Raw genomic sequence first — 20,076 nt, forward strand, 5'->3', positions numbered from 1 at the left:
TAGAAAGAAGTATGCCAAGTACCATGTTGATTGCATTAAATACAACATTTTTAATGTTCATAAAAACCCAGTGGGGAAGATAGTACCTTTACATGCCCAGAAACTAAAGTACAGAGAGCTTAAACAATTTGCCCAGGTTCACAAAGATGTGAGGACAGATCCGTAATCAATCTATAAATCAACTCACGGTTGATCATGACCAACCAACTATGATCTAACTGACTGCTCTACAGACATAATCTGTGCTAATCTTTCAAAACCAATTATTCAAAGAGGCCAAATACATTTTTATTAATTTGGAACAGGTAATTTGTTCAACCAGGAAAAAAAAAAAACCCATAAAGATAAAGAAAACTCTTCTTTGAAATATGAGCTATCGTTCTGCCTCCACCAGTCACCTAGATTAGCCAATTGCTCAGATCTAAGTTGGCATACCCCGGTGCCCACCTTAGCCAATAACCAAGGCTTACCAAATTAGGTCAGTGACATAAAAGGATATACTTACGTGTCACCATCCGCATCCTTTGAAAGAAACTGGTCTTGGGAGATATTCGCCAATTTGTTTTCTTCCTGCTCTACTTGCCACTGAAAAAATGATTTCCCTAACTGTGTGGTGTTCATTGGATTTCCGCCAAGGTTCGGGAAGGGAAGCGGCGTGCTTAAAGGGGTAGAGCCTGCATCCGGCCTTGCCAGGGCCTCACAGGCGCCTGGTGGCATCAGGCTGAAATTCTGCAGGTGGGTGTCAACTGGCTGCTGAACGCTGGGAACAGTCTGAGGGGGAACGGCAATATTCTCAGGTTCCCGGGGATCACTTAGGAGGGCTGCGAAACTCTGGTCCGGGCAGAACTGTGGTTCTCGACCAAACAAGTGTGGCTCATAGCTGGGGGACGGGACAGTTCTGGAATAAGGGCTGTATTCCAGGGCTGGACCGCGGGTGTAGTGCTGGGGCGGCGGCTGCACGCTCGGGTTCTGTGGTGGATACTGGTACACGGGAGCCTGATCCATCACGTGCGGGGAGCTGCCGACTTGGAAGGGCTGGTATTTCTGAGGTGGAGGGAAGACGGGCCCTCTGTGCAGCTCCTGACACTGCTGGTGGGGGGACCCCTGGGGGACCTCCACGGGGCTCATCCAGCTAACTTGGACCGTGTTCAGGGAAACCGGGCTGCATTCGTTCTTGATGTTGATGATGTTCTGAAGCAGATCGGCACAGCTGTCCTGCTTGGAGTCGCTGGGATGGACATCTTCCATGCTCTCTGCGGGTGTGGGTGTTTGAGGCGGTGTCTGGAAAGCAAGAAAAAGGAAGTTGCACATTCTCTTCCAAAATTATTCCAAAAATAATTTCTGAAGGGTATTCAGAGGAAAACAGTAAGATACATACCAAAAACTGGGTATGTAACAAAGCTGATCTTTTGCAAGCTGGTCCATCAGACAGAGGATCAGAGCCTTTCCTTTTCCCACTATATGATACTGTGTTCTTCACTTCTGTACCTGAGAAAGGGACATGGAATCTGTGATCATTTTACTTCACAAAATTTTGCCCCTAATCACAGTGTACTATTTTACCCTAGAGCCCCCAAAATATAAATAGAGGTAACCCTTACCTGTGAATTGCTCTCTGTTCACACCTTGGTTCTATAAGGAAAAAAAAAAGTTTCCAATTTAGTGTGTGATAAATGGTTTCCTGATTAACATATATCAATAAACAGATATCTCTACCACTCTTTGTGGTTTGCCATGAACCTATGCTACACCATTCTAACAGTATTTCTTTTCTATGTTAATTTCCATCCGAGGGTACAACTTCCCCCATTTGCATTTTCACCTCGTTCAACTTGGGTCAAGATAAAATTAATAAGGCCACTTAAGTTTTCCCTTTCTAATCAAAATGTTCCATTTAACTGAACCACATTAATTTCCTTGCCCCTAACTTGCCTTCATTTACACATTCATTAAATCTCTCTTGCACACATGCCAAGTGCCCAGCGCTGGGCCCAGCGACAGGAATCTAGCAGAGAGCAGGACAAACATGCTCTCTGTCCTTTGTGCTCTGTGGTCTATGAAAGTAATAACCCTAACAGACTGACCTCCCTGCCACCCAACCCAAAACAAATAAGATTAGGTGCCACCTTAAAATCATCGACAGCTTGTCCGGAAGCCTTCTGTTTATGACTTCGGATGTGCAACAGGAGTTCCTTCACCGAGTTCTTCACACGAACACCTTGAAAGGGTCCTCTCTGCTGCCTTACAACCCCCATATGGGGCTCAACTGAAAAAAACAAAAACATATCCCAAGTGAGTGTCTTCAAAGACATGAATATTAGTAACTTCAAACGCACAGCTGTCCAACGTGATAAAGTTCCCACCTGACAGACCACAAAGCCTCTTAATTCACCCCGGCCAATGACCTTGCAATGTCAGCGCCCAGCCCTACTGAAGGATTCTACGTTGCCTGATACCTTTCCCCACCAGGCACCCTAAGGAATTAAAGCTCATAAAAATGTCATTTCAGGGGTCCCCAGAAACAAGGGATAAACCCAAATTAGTTCTGTCTCTCAGCCCTAAATATGCATGAGAGAGGATTTCAGATTTTGCCACCTTGACTCTCATAAATCTGTAATTATTCTAGATTTTTTAAAAACCTGGAAGAGCAAAAAAAAGAAAAGAAAAGGAAAAACAAAACCCTGGGAGAGCAGTGGCTAAATGATGAATTTTTAGCTTTCCAAACCAAAGGGTTTCTGTCCACACAGAAATTTTAAAGTCTATCAATTCCACTCACCTAAGAAGGCACAATTTACCAAAGCCTAACAATTAATAATGTCCTAGTTTATTACTTCCCTCAGTTCAGCTATGCCAAGAACGCTGCTTTCAATTCACTAAGCTTAAACACATTTTCATATACACACAGGATTTCCCCTCACCGACTGTTTACGGAATTGCTCACATAGGCCTTCTAAGTAAAAAAGGAAATAATCTCATTTCACATTTAAGCTTCAAATACACTTTAAAACGTAGCACATGAGTAGAGCATTCCACTCTGACCACTACCATGTCACAACCTCTTGGGATGAGCTGAACACAGAGTAAACACACACAGATCAGGAAATGAATAATTCAACAATCACACTGAGAGTAGAAAAAATAAAATGGGACAAAAAACAAGGCATAATTTAAACATATATATATATATATGTGTGTGTGTGTGTATAATCAAACATATGAGAGAAACAACTCAGTGATAGGGTAAATTAAACAGCCAGCTTTACGTTTAAGTCCAGAAATATCTTGCCAGAATCTAACACAGCATCTCTCTGGAATGACACAGTTAATAATTCAACGTCACAAGGAGAAAAACTCAGTTTCAGAAATCCCCTATGGTAAACCAAAGAACTAGTAAAATAGTTTCAGCCAGATGAAGGCCAAATGAGGAAGGGGGGAAAGGTTTACATAAACACACAATTTTAGCATTTACTGCACGCTCAAAATACAGAAAGCATTTATAAAGTCGAGCAGTTTGAATCACTTTTTTTTTTTTTTGAATCACTTTTTTAAATGAAAATGAGAAATCACACTTTAAAACGCAACCAAAACAGGAATGGCTAGCAGCGGGGAACACCTGAAAGAGAACGTTCTTTAAGACACGCTGATTACGTTTTCCAAAATGTGAGATTATCTAGACGTTCTTTGGTTTACCCACAGTGGCATCCTGTTTTCCCCCAAATTATGCAACGCCGTTCATTAAGAAAAGAAACGAACAATTCACAGCGGACGGCCGGAAACATTACGCCTTTCTCTGCTGCAGACAACTCAACCACTCTAAAGCACAGAAAACAAAAACAAGAGCGCAGAGATTCGGGGCAGGCTTCGGAAAATCACACTCAAGGTGCACGCTGGTTTTCAGTCCCGCCTCGTCTCACATCTTGATAATACCCGTTTCTTTTCTTTATAAAGTCCTTCTACGTAAAAATTTTCACAAGTAACGTACGTAGGAAGAAATAAATCATGACCTTCAACCTTGCACTCAAACCCTTATCGCCCGCTACAGCCTTTCACGAAAACAGCCACGAGAAAAAGGTACACCTACATCGGCTCCAAAGCCTCGGCAGAGTATGTGGATTAGAGCTTAACAAAGGTGTTTTGTAAAAGAAGCAGACAAAGAGAAAAGCCAACGTGGCCCATTTCTACCCGCCCCCCCATATCAGAGCTAAGAGCAGCTAACAGGCCAGCCGACGGCAGCCGGATTTCACAGACGGTCAAGGGCATCGGCATCGAGGGACGTTAAACGCCCAGCAGAGGGCAAGGCATCCAGCCGTGGGATCCGGTACCGCCGCTAGGGCGGGCGCAGACCCCCGCTCAGCTCTGGCCGACGTACTTCACATCCCGGCGGCCCAGACCGCCCCCTCCCCGGGCGTGGGCCGGCGGGGCCGGTGGGTACCTTGCAGCCGCTCGGCGCGGGCGCCGCCTCTCGGCCGGGACTCCACCGCCCCGCAGGAGGACACGGACGAGGCGGAGGAGAAGTCGGAGGAGTCGGAGCCGGGCGAGCCTGGCGCCGAGGGCCCGGAGGCCGAGCAGCCCCCGTCGCAGGCGCCGGGGGCGGCGGCGGGCGGCGACGGGCCGCAGAAGTAGGCCAGGTTGAGCGGGCTGGTCATGAGGCCGCAGTCGCCGGCCGCGTCCAGCAGCCCCTCTCCGCCGCGGCTGTCGTCCAGCAGCTTGTCCACGATCATGCTCCCGGGCTCGGCGCTCGGGGACCCCAGACGGCTGCGCCCCCGGCTCGCTGCGCGCGGCTGCCTCCCGCTTGTGGCTGCGGCACTGGCTCCGACGGGGTCGGGCGTCGGCGGGAGGACGGCGCGGGCACGGGCGCGGACCCGGAGCGCCCGACTATTTAACCGGCGACCGAGCCCAGGGGCGGAGAGACGGGGTCCCCGCCTCGCCGGCCTCCCGCGCCCCGCGGGGCCATTGGCGGCGTCGGGACCGCCTCCCGGCCCCTCCTCCGGATGCGCCCGGTTTCCAGTAAAATGTACAGGATGAAGCAATGTGTGCCCTCCGCCCTCGCCCCGCCCGGCCGGTTGTTTTCCTGCCCTTCGCCTAGAAACCGGCCGGGGGGCGGCCTCCCGCCTTCCTGCCCGCGTCCCCTGCCCGGGGGCCCCGCGCCCGGGCCGCCCGCCGAGCGATGCCCGGGCCGGCTCGGCCTCGGCGCGCCCCCAGCCCGGCCTCGGCGCCGGGGAGAGGGCGCGCGGCGTGGGCCTGGCCCGCAAAGGGGGCGAAGAGGCGGGAGGCGGCGTTGGGAACTGGTCGGCCCGGTTCCGCGGGGTAGGAAGTGCCGGGAGAAGCGCGCCACGCAGCCTCCCGCCGCCCAGCGCCCGACCCCGCGCCAGCCGCGCGCCGCCGGGAGGTGCACGCGGGCCCGCCTCGGCTCACTTAGTAAGGTTTGCCCACATGCCTTTTGGCCGGGTCTCCAATCCCAAACGGAAAGAGACGTTGAAGCCCTTTTGCTGTCCTCAAGTTATAACCTGGGCAACAGTTTTGGTGCCGACTGGGAATGAAAAGCATTGGCCTACACCCCTGTATCCTTCGATCCTGAGACAAAGACGTCTTAGCAGAGTGATAAATACACATGCCTGTATCTGTCTGTGTTTACATTTACGCTGCCTAAGTGTCCACTGTGTCGGATAAACACAGGAACTTTGCTCTTTCCTCTCTTAAAATACTTCAGTGGAGTTACACAGCTTTTTTTTTTGTTTTGGTACTGCACTGAGGCACTCAGTCGAGGATGACTTTTCGGGACTCTATGGACGCAGCCCACCATGCGCCTCTGTCCATGGCAACTCCCCAGGCCAGAATGCTGGAGTGGGCAGCCCTTCCCTTCTCCGGTGGCTCTTCCCAACCCAGGGATCGAGCCCAGGTCTCCCTCATTACCCAGGTCTCCCTCATCACAGGTGGATTCTTTACCAACTGAGCCGCCCAGGAAGCCCAAGAATACTGGAGTGGGTAATCCAGTCCTCCTCCAGGGGAATCTTCCCAACCCAGGCACTGAACCCAGGTCTCCCTCATCGCAGGCAGATTCTGTACCGACTGAGCCACCGAGGAAGCCCAATTTCTTTTTTAATTGAAGTCCACAATTTCTTGCTAAAACCGTGGCTAGGCGTTAGTGGAAACAAAAGATGAATGATTGTGTCTGATCTTTCAAGTACATTATAATCCTGAAAGAATGATAAGGTAAGTACACACTACATTAAAAGAAACCGATTGTGGTTAAATATTATGAGGGATACAGAGTTCAGTTCAGTGAATATCCTAAAAAGAAAGACAGTATCTAGTGAAGGGAAAAGTAAAATCTTTGCAAAAGAAGGTGACATCTGAGATAGACCCCCAAAAATGAGTGAGGTTTCAACTCAGCATTTCTTGGAAGAGGGAACAACATGAGCAAAGAGTTAAGAAGAGAAGTCAGATGAAAAAAAGAGTCCCTCTTCGGAGAGTCAAGGGAAGATGCTAACATTAAATGTAAGCGGTAACTTGGTGCCTTTGGGTGCTGCACCTCCAGTGACAGACCCGCACACTTGGTCTTTATTTAATAAACATTGAGTGAACATGAAAGAATTTGGGGCGGGCAAAGTTAATCCAGGAGCAGGTCAGAGGAGGTGAGACTCAGGGGCCCAGAGGCGATTAGAAACCGCTGTAATGGCCCAAGAGAGAACCAGCCTGACTCTAGAGCAGAGGCAGTGAGAAAGAAGAAAGTAGATGGAAACAAAACAGAGGGCAAGGCAGCGTTACTAGGGCAGAAGGCAGAGGGTGGAGCTGTTTAGAGACGGGCAGCAACGGAGGGGTCCCCCGTCAGGCTATGGTTTGGGGCCAGGTGACCACGTGAAGAGGGACGCCAGCTTCAGATCAGAGGGAAGTCAGGGAAAGTAGGATGTTAGGGTCCCAGGAGGAAGTAAGGGAGGCGGGGGGAGGACGGAGACACTGGGCTTGAATTGTTGAACTCAGTTGTTGAATTGTTGTAAGACCTGGGGGGGCTCCAAAGTAAACATTTCCTTGTTTCTCCCGGATGTTGCATTGTCCCAGGAACTTCTTGCTGCCTTTCTCTCCTGCCAATTTTGGGGTTTTGGTAATTTTTTTAAAAAATCAAAAGGAAACAACTCCCTTAAATGTAGCTGCAGAAAATACAAGGCACCACTACAATACTGTAAAGTGATTAGCCTCCAACTAATAAAAATAAATGGAAAAAAATAAAAAAATAAAATCAACTATGCTTAATTGCCATGAAAAAAAAGAAAATACAAGGCTTCAGTAACTGTAGTTCCTCAGAAACCAAAATCACTTAAAGGATGTTTCAACTGAGATATCAGACTTTCTCAATAAAATGTTTCCTTTTTTTTTCCTTCCAACTAAAATTTTATGTATCATAAAGGCCATAAATGGCCATCCAAATAAATGCATGGCAATTTTTTTTTTACAAAATTGTTTCTCCCCTTAAAATCATTTCCCATTTCACTTGATATATAAAAATTCAAGCTTCAAAATCATGGCCTCTGGGGGAAATTAATATAGATAAATATGGTCAGTAGGCTAATGTTTCAAAATAAACGGTGAAAGTTTTCTATGAAACATCAAAGCAATCATACTGCTTAAAGAGACCACCATCCCGGTTCGATGCCTGCTTCAGGAGGATTCCACAGGCTTCGGGGCAGCTAAGCCCCTGCACCAGAGCTACTGAAGCCCACGCTCCCTAGAGCCTGGGTTCCACTGTCCGGAAGCATTTCACAGGAGGCTTCCTGTGTGCCGTTTTGGATCTGACATGAATCCTCTGTTCCTTATTAATTCCGGAATACTCAAGAATTAAGAGGAGAGGCACGCCTTTCCCGGGGCTGAGGAATCCAGGCATTTCCTTCATTAGTTTTTCAGTACGGTGATAAGTACCCTCTTCCTTCTTATGAACCATTACAGTAAAAGTGATTGTTTACAACCCTCTCTCTTTAATAGGGATCGCCTTATGTTTTGTAAGCCTGGAATTTTAATCTTTATCTTTGCTGAGAATAACTACCTTGTAAGACAGTATATATGCCCACGCCATGTTGATTAAAACACCTTTGCTCCATCAGAGCTTGGGTCCCCGTGTCTTTCTTTCTTTCTTTCTCTCTCTCTCTTTGTGGCTGATTCCCTGGAACGCAAAAGAAAGCCAGCTGCATAACCCGGGGAGTATTAGCCTCTTTCCTTCTTTCACTTTCTCATCATTGACTCTAGGCCACCAGACTCCGGTCCATTAAAGGCCCAACATTCCACAACAAGGGAAGCCCATGCAGGGCGACAGAGTGGCCCCCACTCCCCACAACTAGAGAGAGCACAGACACGGCAACGAAGACCCAGTGCAGCCAAATAAATATTAATAATAAATAAATTAAAAACACAATAAATTTTTTTAAAAAGATCACAACCTCCAACACACAATCAAGAATGGTTATTTGTTAACATCACTACAAAAATTAACTTTAAATGCTTATTTAAATGTTGAAATATAAACTCAAGTTTAGTCTATTGGGCTGACTTATATGGCACTGCCACTGTTCTGATCAAATACAGTGGAACATGCACTCTGCGAAGACAGCCAACCATGATACATACAAAGACTTTCTGGGAAAGTCCGCTGAGGCCAGCAGCCAGCACTAACTTGCTAGCTATATGAGTGAGCCATTCTAAAAGCAGATCTTCTAGCTCTATGTCTGGTTTTCAGATGACCACAGCACTGACCAGCATTTTGAAGGTAGTTGTATGAGTAACCTCAAGTTAGAAACCTCTCATTCAAAGCCACTCCCAGATTCCTAACCACAGAAACAGTATTCGAAAAATGAGCCCTTGAGAATTTGTTTAGTTTATACCACTCATCATAGGTGGAGAAGAAATCAAAATCTTTATCTGTCTGAGTCTGGAGCCCAATCTTTTGCTTTAGAAAGGGCGATCAGAAGACATTTCCTCAAGGCTCAGATGCACTGTCTACATCTGAAGATACAGAAAAAGGTGAAAATGACAGATCAGAGAGTTCCCTTTCTCATGGAAGGAAGAAATCTATTCCAAAGCAATTGGAAGGACCTGTAAGTTAAAAAAAAAAAAAAAAAAACTTGATGGTGCTGTCTTGTCTTTGACTTTATAGATGTTAATAATTTACCTGATTGTGTCTTATACGGTAGAGCATTTTGCATAGTAATGTGGTGCCAGTTAAATGGTACTACTATTTTTTTTTGTACCACTATTTTTAGACCAGACATTCAGGGTTTTAAAAAGAGGCAGTGACTTTTTAAATGTAGATGTAATAAACTTTTGAAAAGCCAAAAAAATTATTTGGTGCAGCTCTTCAAACCTGGAGGGAAAAAGCCAGTGAAGTATCTTGCAGAGTAAGTTATTGTAACTGCATCAACTGAAGAAGCGAGAGAACAATAAAGCCTGGTAGAGTTTAGCTTGCTGGGTGCCTTCTAGATGAGAAGTCAGCAAAAGAACCCATGGCTCGGCCACTTGCCAATGTTATAGTGACATCAAATTAAAGATCTGGCTGCAGGCTGATCCTTTTGTGCAGAATTGCGTTTTTTGTCTCAGAAATGGACAGATCTGCCAACTGTCTGGACTTGCTATCTTGAATATATTCATCGGGAATCAGCACCAGTTAATCATCAAAGATCTTTCATATGAACACATGGTGACAATAAACATGGGGTGCTAAGTCATTTGACGTATACATACGATAATTGTTTAAATTTCATCACTTATCCTGGAACATTTGTGTTGACATTGGGACTGATGGTAGAAAAGCAATGGTGGGTAAAATTAATGGTGCCTTACAACAAAATGAGCTAGTCATCACTGGATTCTTCACCGCAACCCATTTGCAGAGAAAAAGAGAAAAAAAGGGGGGACGGGGGAAAAGCCAATTTCACTTAAGGAGTCATAGATGAAACAGTAATAAATACTAACTTTATTAAAACTTGGGCGGGAAGAGGGGAAGTGTGTGCTCTGCTTTATTTCCCATTGTTTCACCCATAAATGTGTTTTGTACATCCAGCAGTTACTAGTTTTTCAAATTTTACTTTTAAACTTATCCTCTATTTTTCCCACCTTTAAATAATTCCCTTCCCAGTAAGTTAACATGTAATTATTTGAGATTTCACATAGTAAAAACTTTAAAATAGTGTTATAACTGTTTTATATGCTGGGAAAAGATAAAAGTAGTCAAATTATTTTGTTTTTGTTTTCAGAAGACTCCTTTCATAGCAGTAGTTATTCATGCAGCTCCACCAGCAAGCTATGATTATGTTTTAGGCACGTCAGTTTAGAACAGATGCCCTGGGCTACACTGAACACTTGGCCTTGGTCACATCTGTAGCAGCTGGTGCAGTAGGTTATAAATATCTTTTATGGCAACACAGAATAGTAGGTTCAATATACATGACAAACAGTATTAGAGCTCAGTATTTTATGCATTTTTAGCATTTAAAAATATTTTTGCTTTAGTGTGAGGAAGGTTAGGATGGGCAAGACAGTGATAAAAATAGCTACTGCTATGACATTAGGAAAGAAAAAAAAAGACTGGGGCAGTGTTCCTAAATAAAAAGATAAGCCTCTTAAGTGCTTAGCATAAACAGTGTAGTGTTAAAATAGAATAATGATACTAAGGAGAAAATGAAAGAATGTATCAGGAGTAAACTGATAATGCATAGGGTAATTGGATTTTTATGAATTTTATGCTAGTTGTTTACATCATGTACTATGTATGTTAAATAAAAAAAGATCATGGGGAAAAAAAAAAAAAAACTTGACCCTTGAAATACATGTATCCTTAATATTTTATGACAGTTGTCTAAAAGGCATTTGGTCTGTTAGGTTGAATGAAATGATATGACGTTGCCATTCATTCTAATCAAATACTGTTTGAGTTGAGAGCTAATTGGTCACTGTTTTACATGGAACACCGATTTTACTTGACTGACAAACAGGTTATTCAGATTTGGGTATTTGTCAGATGTTTTCTTTATGAACAAGGCAAGACTGTCAAGAAACAACTGACAGTATTTTTACCAGTGATAAAATTCAAGCCTGCAAATGAAAATTAGAACTTGGGGTACTTCTAACAAGCTGAGCATGAGAACTTCCTAATATCTGAAGACATTTTTGATGAGGTCAATAGTGATATGTTATTAACAAATACAATTTTTTATGTATTACATTATGAAAGGTGGGAACATTACAAAATTTGTGTAACTCAATTCACTAATATTTTCCAAATAAACAATGGAAGTTGTCATTACAAAACTTAGAAAATCACACATGGGTAAAAGATCCATTCAAGGTGAAAGAAAGACCAATGGATATTAATTGTATCAGAGTACAAAATATGGTTCATGATATGGTTTCAGATTCCACATTGCATTTATCCTTTAAGGAGTTACCACTTATTTTGGTATAATATTAAAAAAGAATATCTACAATTACCTGAAATGACTATTAAAACATTTCTTCCTTTTCCAACTGCATAGCTGTATGAGGACAAATTTCCTTTCTATAACTGCAGAAAGCTATGAGACTCTGTCTTCTGTAAAGTCAGATCTTAAGAAATTTACAAAAATGGAAAACAAACTGCTCTTCTGGGAATTCCCAACTACTGGTGGCCACCTGCCAATGCAGGAGACATGGGTTCGATCCCTGGTCCAGGAAGATCCCACATGTCATGGGGCACGAAGCCCCTGTGCCACCACTATTGAGCTGGTGCTCTAGAGCCCACAAGCTACAACTACTGAGCCCGCGCTCCCTGGATCCCATGCCCTGCAACGAGAGGCCCCCCTAATGAGAAGTCCGTGTACTGCAGGGAAGACCCAGTACAACCAAAAGTCAAATCAATCAATCAATCAATAATTTTTTTAAATACTGTTTTTTCTAGTATAGAAATCACAGTTTTTAACATAAATTAGTAAGTAACGATTTTTTATTTTATTAGTAGGATGTAGGCAATATATCATTCAAACTAATAGTTCCATATTGAACAAATAATTATTGAACCCCTGACTCTGGAACATTCCTCTCTTCTTCATCTCTATTTAAACTGTCCAAGACAAGACTCTGTCTCTCACCTGAACCAAATGATTACCCATCTAGCCTTGTCCACCTAAAATCCATCCTCCAGACTGCCATCAGCATGCCATATAACACCCAAATCTAAAAAGGTCTTTATTCTACTTAAGGATGCTTCAAATGGCTCCCAGTCATCTTTAGCATTGAGTTGAGTCTTCTTATGATGGCAGCTGTCCAAGCCCTGCCTTGCTTACAAGTCTCCTCTTCCTCATTACTTGCAGCATCCCCAAACTGAATATTTGTTGTTGTTGTTGTTGTTGTTTAGTTGCAAAGTTGTGTCCAGTTCTTTTGTGACCCCATGGACTGTAACCCACCAAGCTCCTCTGTCTGGGATTTCCTCATGGGATTTCCAAGGCAAGAATACTGGTGTGGGTTGCCATGTCCTACCCCAGGGAATCTTCTCAACCCAGGGATTGAACCTGTGTCTCCTGCACTGGCCACTCCAGTATTCTTGCCTGGAGAATCCCATGGACAGAGGAGCTTGGCGGGCTACAGTCCATGGAGTCACAAAGAGTCAGACACAAGTGAGCGTCTAACGCTTTTGCATTGGCCGGCGGATTCTTGACCACTGAGCCAACCTGGGAAGTCCCAAACTGAATATAGTCACTCACAGATCTGGGACCTTGCTTCCGCTGTTCCTTCTACACAAAATTCTCTACTCTTCCTCAGCTGGTCAACTCGTACTCATCTTTGCCAACACTCAAATCAATATCCAACACCCCTGGAGCCTTCCTTGACCTTCCCTCCTTCCCCCCCAGACTGGGATGAAGACCCCTATTCTGCATCCCCACCCAGAGCTCCATCACAGCTCTTCAGCTGCACTGAAATCATCCATTTGGGTGAGTCTGTCCCTTCTGTTTCACTATAAATTCCCAAGACATGTATCCCTTGTAAGCAGCCAACGACCTGTTACATAGTACATTAATTATCAGTAGAAACAAATGTAAGTGCTTCCAAAATTACTTTTGTGCAACATCACAGACATCAAAATAGATGCTTTGGCCCCTTCATTCTCAGCACCTGGGTTACTATAAAACTATTTCATGTATCTTCCAAATTTAAAAAAACTCAGCTGTCTTAGCCCAGGATTCTTTGGTTCATATCAACTTTGTAAAGAATATAAAATGTTTTCAGGAGTTTTCAAAACAGATATCATATTATCTAATATGGTGATTTTTTAATGATTTCTCTGAAAAACAGCAATGTATTATCTCTGTATCAATGTGAAACACTTTCGAACATCTCAAGAAACATCTAAATTTCTGGATATTCAATAGATTTTTTGATGCAGAGGAATAAATGAGACCATATATTTTAAATTTTCATTTATTCTTCAATATGATACTGCCTTCTAAATGGAAGGTACTTTTCTAGGCACTGGGTGCTTCAAACAAAAAGTCCTGTCTTGATGGAGCTTATATCCAGAAACATGAGCATTCTATCTGGTAGTATCATATACTCAAGATACTATTACTGAGATACATATTATCAGTTCTACTGAGACTCATAATACTTCCCAATAGATCACCCATATGGCATCTGACTTACCAGGCTATGGCCCAGAGAGCTAGACTTATGGAGAGCCACAAGCTGCTTCCTTACAAATGACATAACACTATTTTGTGTCTTTTGGCCTGGGAAGACGACAAAATTGGCTCTGAAGACAATTTCCTGGGTCCTGTTTGCAGCAAATTATTAACATCTGGTAGCAAAGCATAGTACACCTTTATATTTCCTTTGAGGAAACTTCTCAAAGCAGGCAAACCTACCTGTCTAGTAACCTAATCATCATGAGGATGAATTAGTGAAACATTTGCACATCTTGGAACACTCCTCAGCGCTGACGGAGTGAATTTGGAATACCTCTAAGTACCGTATGTGCAGTACAGACAACTTTGCATATTATGCACTGATTGTGTCCAGGAAAAATTAATGCTGGAGTGTCCCTGGAGACATCTCCCTGGGGCTTTCTCTTACATAAAGTATATATAGAAGGTGCCATGTTCCACTTTGTCTCACAAATATTTTCTGAGCACTTACGATGTCCATGATGTAAAGTAACTCTACTGCTTTCCTGTGAGTACCCAAGGCCTGGTCTCTGAGAGATGGGCAGAAGAGGCTGCTCTGCAAAGCCACGTCACACAGCTAAACATCTCAGCCAATTTAGACACCGGTGACAGAAGCTAAATCACAGCAGTGCTACAATACCCTGAAATGCCTTCCAGGCCAGCAACAGGGTGAAATTCCAGTATGTAAACTGGAAGATGAAACAAATTTGTCTTCCCCTTGAACACTTCATTTCCAGAGAAATGAAATGCTTTTCCATTGACTTTGAGGAGATATTCACATGCTATAAATGTGTGTATGATTCGTGCAAAATTATCTGCTGTGTATGATGGAATAATGCTCAGTGTTGGTCTGAAGGGCTCAGCCGATATACTATAGTATCTAATAAGCAATGATCCAGACTCATAATGCAAGGGCACTCTCCTAAAATTCACCCATAGAGTAAATTGTTCTTAGTTCATGAGGGTGTTTCCTGGTTTCTATTTATAATAATGAACTTTATCCAAAATAGACACACAAAATAGAACTTTATCCAAAATAGAAATATAAGGTATGCTCTGTCTAAAAGGACAGAGAATTACCAGTTCTGTGGTTGCTTCTGCTTTCTCTGCCTTGTCGACAACTCAGATATTTCATTTCCACATATATGAAAGAAACCACCATCATACGTAGTGGATGTAGGACTATTGTCCATTCTTGCCTGCTTGAAAGTTACTAAAATCTGAACTGCCTGAAACAGAATGATGAAGAAAGAAGTCTTCGCCAAACTCCCCTTTTCCCCTCCATTTTCCTTCTTGCTACTCTTTTCCTGCACAACTCTATAGACTCCAGACAGTAACACATAGTCCAGAATTATCCTCCCCTATATAACCTCCTATTATAAAAAAAAAAAAAAAAAAAAAAAAAAAAACTTTCATCTTCTGGGAAGTTAGCTCAGCTTTTAAGAACAAAATACTGGACTTCCCTGGTGGCTCAGTAGAAGAGTCCACCTGCCAGTGCAGGACAGTGGTTTCAGTCCCTGGTCCGGGAGGACCCACATGCCCAGGAGCGTCTGAGCCCTTGTGCAGCCCCTACTGAGCCCGCGCCCTGGAGCCTGCAGCTGCCGAGTGCCCTCCACTTTCTGCAACCAGAGGAAAGCCCAGGAGGCAATAAGGACTCATGACAGCCAAAAAGAAAATAAATAATGTTTTTTTTTTAAAGAAAATGCTGATAACTGAATCACTTTGCTATACACCTGAAACTAACACAACGTTGTTCATCAATGATGAAGTGACATGAAATGCGCTCAGTCATGTCTGACTCTTTGCGACCCCATGGACTGTAGCCTGCCAAGCTCCTCTGTCCATGGAATTCTCCAGGCAATAATACTGGAGTGGGTAGCCACTCCCTTCTTCAGGGGATCTTCCCAACCCAGGGATTGAACCCAGGTTCATTGCAGGCAGATTCTTTACCATCTGAGCCTCCAGTGATACTTCAATATAAAGTAAAAATTTAAAAAATATCCTGATAAACTGATTCACATTGTAATATAAATAAATATTGCTTCTTTGCATGGGAATAATTATTTTTTAAAGAGAAAAAAAGATCTGAAGACAATTCAGCCCAAAGAACTGAACGTTTCATAGTTGAATTTTGGAATCTGAAGTCATTAAGCAAAGAAGACTTTTGAGAGAAAAACCCTTCACTCTTCCTTTGTGTAAGGTATTGGCCCATGGGCATCTGTAAAGATGTGAAGCTAAGAGACTCCCAAACATTATTCCACTTTCTTTTAGGCAATGATTTAAACCTTCTCTTTTCCTAGAAGAAGAGGTTAAATTTGAAAGGTGAGTTAATTTGAGCTTAATAATGCCTTGTTAATAGAGAAATAGGATATAATACTTCTAAGTGCTTAGTACACAGCTGTTTAATAAACATGCTGACGGGATAGATTTATATGTTGACTTATCTTTTTTAAAATTTTCATGGCCATAATCTTCTCTTCCCTTTTAAACACAGGTGACACATAATCTGTCAAATTAGATTGGGGTCTTCTATGAGGAAGAATTTTATCAAGAAGAATTTTATTTCTAGAACTCTTGATTCAGAATTTAAAACTTAAAGTTTGGGGGCTCTGGGGAGGGAAAAGAGTTGGGGGCTTGGTTTTTTCACATACGTTTATAGGGATTTATTTTGAATTTCTATAACAAGGACAATAGTACATACCAGATAGAAAGATTAATTATAAAAATGTTTAAGAACTGAGAAGGAGACTTTAACCTAGATTGTGTCAGGGAAAGACATCATTACCCTTGAAAATAAAAAATAATCATAGACCCAATATAGTAATACTTTTATATACTGATAAGATTAAGAGCAACTACTATTATTGAATGTTTTCACCCTCAGAATCTTTGATTCTCAACCCCTTCCTTCCCCAGCACACCTGAGAGGTAGGATATACTCCCACTAGTAACGTGTTCTCTGAAAACTAGTCTTCAAAATGGGGTTGCATGGCCCTTGAAAATACCTCCCCAGTGATTTTGATAGACCATTAAGGAAGAATTCCTGATTTGTTGGAGAACTATCACTCTAAATCACTTTACCCAATGATTCTAGTGCCATTTATACCACTCAGACTACCTAAAAAAGAGGAACTAGATTTAATAAGACTTCATCTGTATAAAATACAAGCAGATTCAGCTACCTTTGATTTATGATTTCTTAGAAAAGAGAAGTAGGCTGGACTTGGTTTAAATGCCGCGCCGACCTATATTTTACGAGACAATACCATGAACAGCAGCCCTTCTGGAGAAAATTGTAGAGAAAGGCAATAGACTGAAGTCTGAACAGACTGTTCACACCTACATAGGTCCACCGAGAGATGAATCTGTAAATACAGGTGTGATGAGTAAAAGGAAAAGAGATGATGACAGAAGCCAAAGACGCCACAGGAGCCTTCTATGAAAATTACAGCAGAGAGAGTAGATGCAAGCAGATAATCTGATAAGAGGAACCAGATTGCTGAAAACACTTGGATTTTTTTAAAAAGTCACACCTACTTTCTCATAAAGGGATGCCACTGCAGAGAAGGGACTATGTGATCATGATCTGGGGAAAGTAGAATTTAAGGATAAACACAAAGAAAACTAAAATTTTAAACTATATATTTCAAGATTCTCAAATATATGTGCCAGTGTGTACATTTATCTAAAGATACTTGTTAAGGAAAAATAGCTTAAGAAAAGATAAAAAAGACAATTTTAGCAATCTGTCATCAATCTAAATTTTATTAGACATGAAATTTAGCTTAGTTATAGCTTCTTTCAGCAAATATTTATTAGGCACCTACCATGTTCTGAACCCTCTTCCAGGTACTGAGAATTCAGTCCTGGACAAAAATAGCTTATGCTCTCATGGAGCTTACATTCTACTGGAAAAGACAGACAATAATAAACCAGCTATATAATTGTAAAGGGGAATTCCCTGGCTGTCCAGTGGTTAGGACTCCAAACTTCCATTGCTGGGGGCCAGGGTTCTATCCTGGTCAGGGAACTGAGATCCCACAAGCCATGTGGCACAACCAAAAAAGAAAAAATTAAAAAATAAGCCAGGCTGTGATAATGTGCTATGAAGAAAAACATAGCAAGGCAAAGGGAGAGAGCCAGAGATGCTATTTTAGGCAAAGAGGTCCTGGAAAACTTCTATATTATCCTCCAAATCTATGTGATAGCAAAGCAGTTTGCAATCTGAGAGTTCTTGTCTCCTGTCTTGAACTCTGAGCAAGCTTCCCCACTCCACAGGTCAGCACACCAGATTCCTAACTCCAGCTCCAACTTCTTCTCTGAGTTCTACGTCCATGATGACAAGAGTAAAATCAACAAAACTAAAACCAACCTAACTCCCCCTGGACTCCTTTAGCCCTCACCAAGACTCTCATCAGTTTTCTGGAAACATCTAGAGGACTTAATGTTTCGACTCTTTCTGCTCTTTCATTCCACTTTAAAAAAAAACAAAAAAGAAAAAGTACCAATAGTTCATTCTCCAAATGTTCCCCACATATCCTATAGTCCTAATTCTCACAAGTATCACATTGAAGAGCAGCTGGAAATTTGTCTGGGAAAGCCCTGCTTAACCACAATTGGACCTCATGACCTCCCACATCAAAACCAAATCCCTAGGCCTGGTTTTCATCAAAAATCCAGCTGCAGAAGATCTGTTATGGGCTGAATTATGTACTCCCAAATTCTTATGCTGAAGCCCCCACCCCAGGACCTTAGAGTGATTGTCTTTGGAGATAAGGGCCTTGAAAGGGATAATTAAGTTAAAATGAAGCCATTAGGATGTGCCTTAATCCAATTTGACTGAAGTCCTTGTTAAAAGAGAAAGAGATGCCAGGGACGTGTGTGCAGAGGAAAGGCCACATATGCGCACGTGAGAAGGCAGCCCTCTGCCAGCCGAGGAGAGAGGCTTCGGAGAAACCTGCTGGCACGTTGGTCTTGGACTTCTAGCCTCCATAACTGTGAGCAAATAAATCTCTGTTATTTAAGCTGCCCAGGATGTAGTATTGTTACGGCAGCCCGAGCAGACTAATGCACTATCTGTTCATACATCTATCTACTACTCATCATGCAGTCCTTAAAAATGATGCTGGAAAACAGCACACTAATTCATCCCAGACTTTTATCCAAGCTAGAACTCTTGCCTGTGATATTCTTCACCCCTTGCTTAAAAGCATAACGCAAACAAACCTGGGTTCAAATCCCAGCTTCATTTACCTAGTAGCCATGAAGCTTTAATGAACTTCTCTATGACTCTGTTTTCTCATCCATAAAATGGGTACATCACTGAATTCAGTCAGCATGTAGGTTAAATGAGGTAGCATACACGACGTGCCTAGCACAACTCTTGGCACACAGCATACATTCAGTTGTGATAGTTGTAGCTGACACCCATTTTTCAAAGCTCCATTTTCAAAGCTCCAAAGCTCCGTTGATTGGTTATCATTCAATCGACGATAGGCTGGTGGCCTCTTTGTACCAGCAGCACAACTTGAAGAGGGCACGGAGGAGGAGGCTCACGGATTCACACTTGGAGCCCCAGCCCAGAGGACAGGGTGGCACCTGAGGACGTCGGAGGTACTGTTCTCCTGCCGCTGCCTCTCACCGCATGTCTGCAATCTGATCAGGGCAGTCTGGGTGCCCTCCTCCTCCAGTAAAATTTCAAGAAGGGATTTCAAAATTAATTTACATGAAGATATAAACAGTCACCTTTCTTAAAAAGGCTATCTTCATTTTAAGAACGCTCTCCCACAAGATGAATGACATGAAACCCAGATAATTGACAAACACATATATGAGGAACGGGATGAAGACAGCATGTTCTTTAGCAACTATTGTCATCACACCTTCTACCTCCTCCTGCTACAAACATTTTGGCTGCGATCTGGGGCCATCCCTAGATTTTGACATTAGGTACATCAGCATGTGCTATCCTTCAGATAGTTCTAGTTCCTCTGTCCTGACACTGGAGATGCCAAGGGTACATTCAGCAGCCTTGCCTAGGGCTCATTTTCCATATCTCCAACCCTTGTCTTCCACCCCTAATTAAACCCACCTCCTTTACCCTGGACAGAGATATAAGATAGCAAGTTCTTACAGCCTTCAAAATAGTTTTTCAAAGGTTAGAAAGCAAATAATTCTTTCATTTTTCTTTCCATTCTGGTTTATTTGTTAAACCAAAATTCATAGAGTGACTGCACACATATGCTGCAGAGGTGAGAGAAGGAGATGGAAGAAAGGAAAGGAGGATGAAAATCCAAACTCCTGTAATTCCTACCCTCAGTTGGGTTAGCCTCCATTCACATCTGTAGACTGCCTTTGTAGCTCTGATCCTTTTAAATCTCCCACAAGCCTTCCAAGCTTT

At 42.9% G+C, this 20,076-nt stretch overlaps 1 protein-coding gene across 2 annotated transcripts in view; it reads right to left on the reverse strand.

Moving 5' to 3' along the window:
- Positions 1 to 20,076, reverse strand: part of NFKBIZ (NFKB inhibitor zeta) — a 32,008-nt gene that overhangs the window by 6,341 nt on the left and 5,591 nt on the right. Inside the window, exons 1-5 of one of the 2 annotated variants that reach the window (XM_065913544.1) lie at positions 4,433 to 4,842; positions 2,127 to 2,266; positions 1,602 to 1,632; positions 1,379 to 1,488; positions 506 to 1,281 (exon numbers count right to left, since the gene is read on the reverse strand). In XM_065913544.1, the coding sequence (XP_065769616.1) occupies positions 506 to 1,281; positions 1,379 to 1,488; positions 1,602 to 1,632; positions 2,127 to 2,266; positions 4,433 to 4,721 (1,346 nt within the window). In that variant the 5' untranslated portion in view covers positions 4,722 to 4,842. Of the gene's footprint in view, positions 1 to 505; positions 1,282 to 1,378; positions 1,489 to 1,601; positions 1,633 to 2,126; positions 2,267 to 4,432; positions 4,843 to 20,076 lie in introns of those variants that run through there. The other variant, XM_065913545.1, reaches the window with a different exon arrangement.

Source organism: Muntiacus reevesi, chromosome 21, assembly GCF_963930625.1.
Source record: "Muntiacus reevesi chromosome 21, mMunRee1.1, whole genome shotgun sequence".
Classification (NCBI taxonomy): domain Eukaryota; kingdom Metazoa; phylum Chordata; class Mammalia; order Artiodactyla; family Cervidae; genus Muntiacus; species Muntiacus reevesi.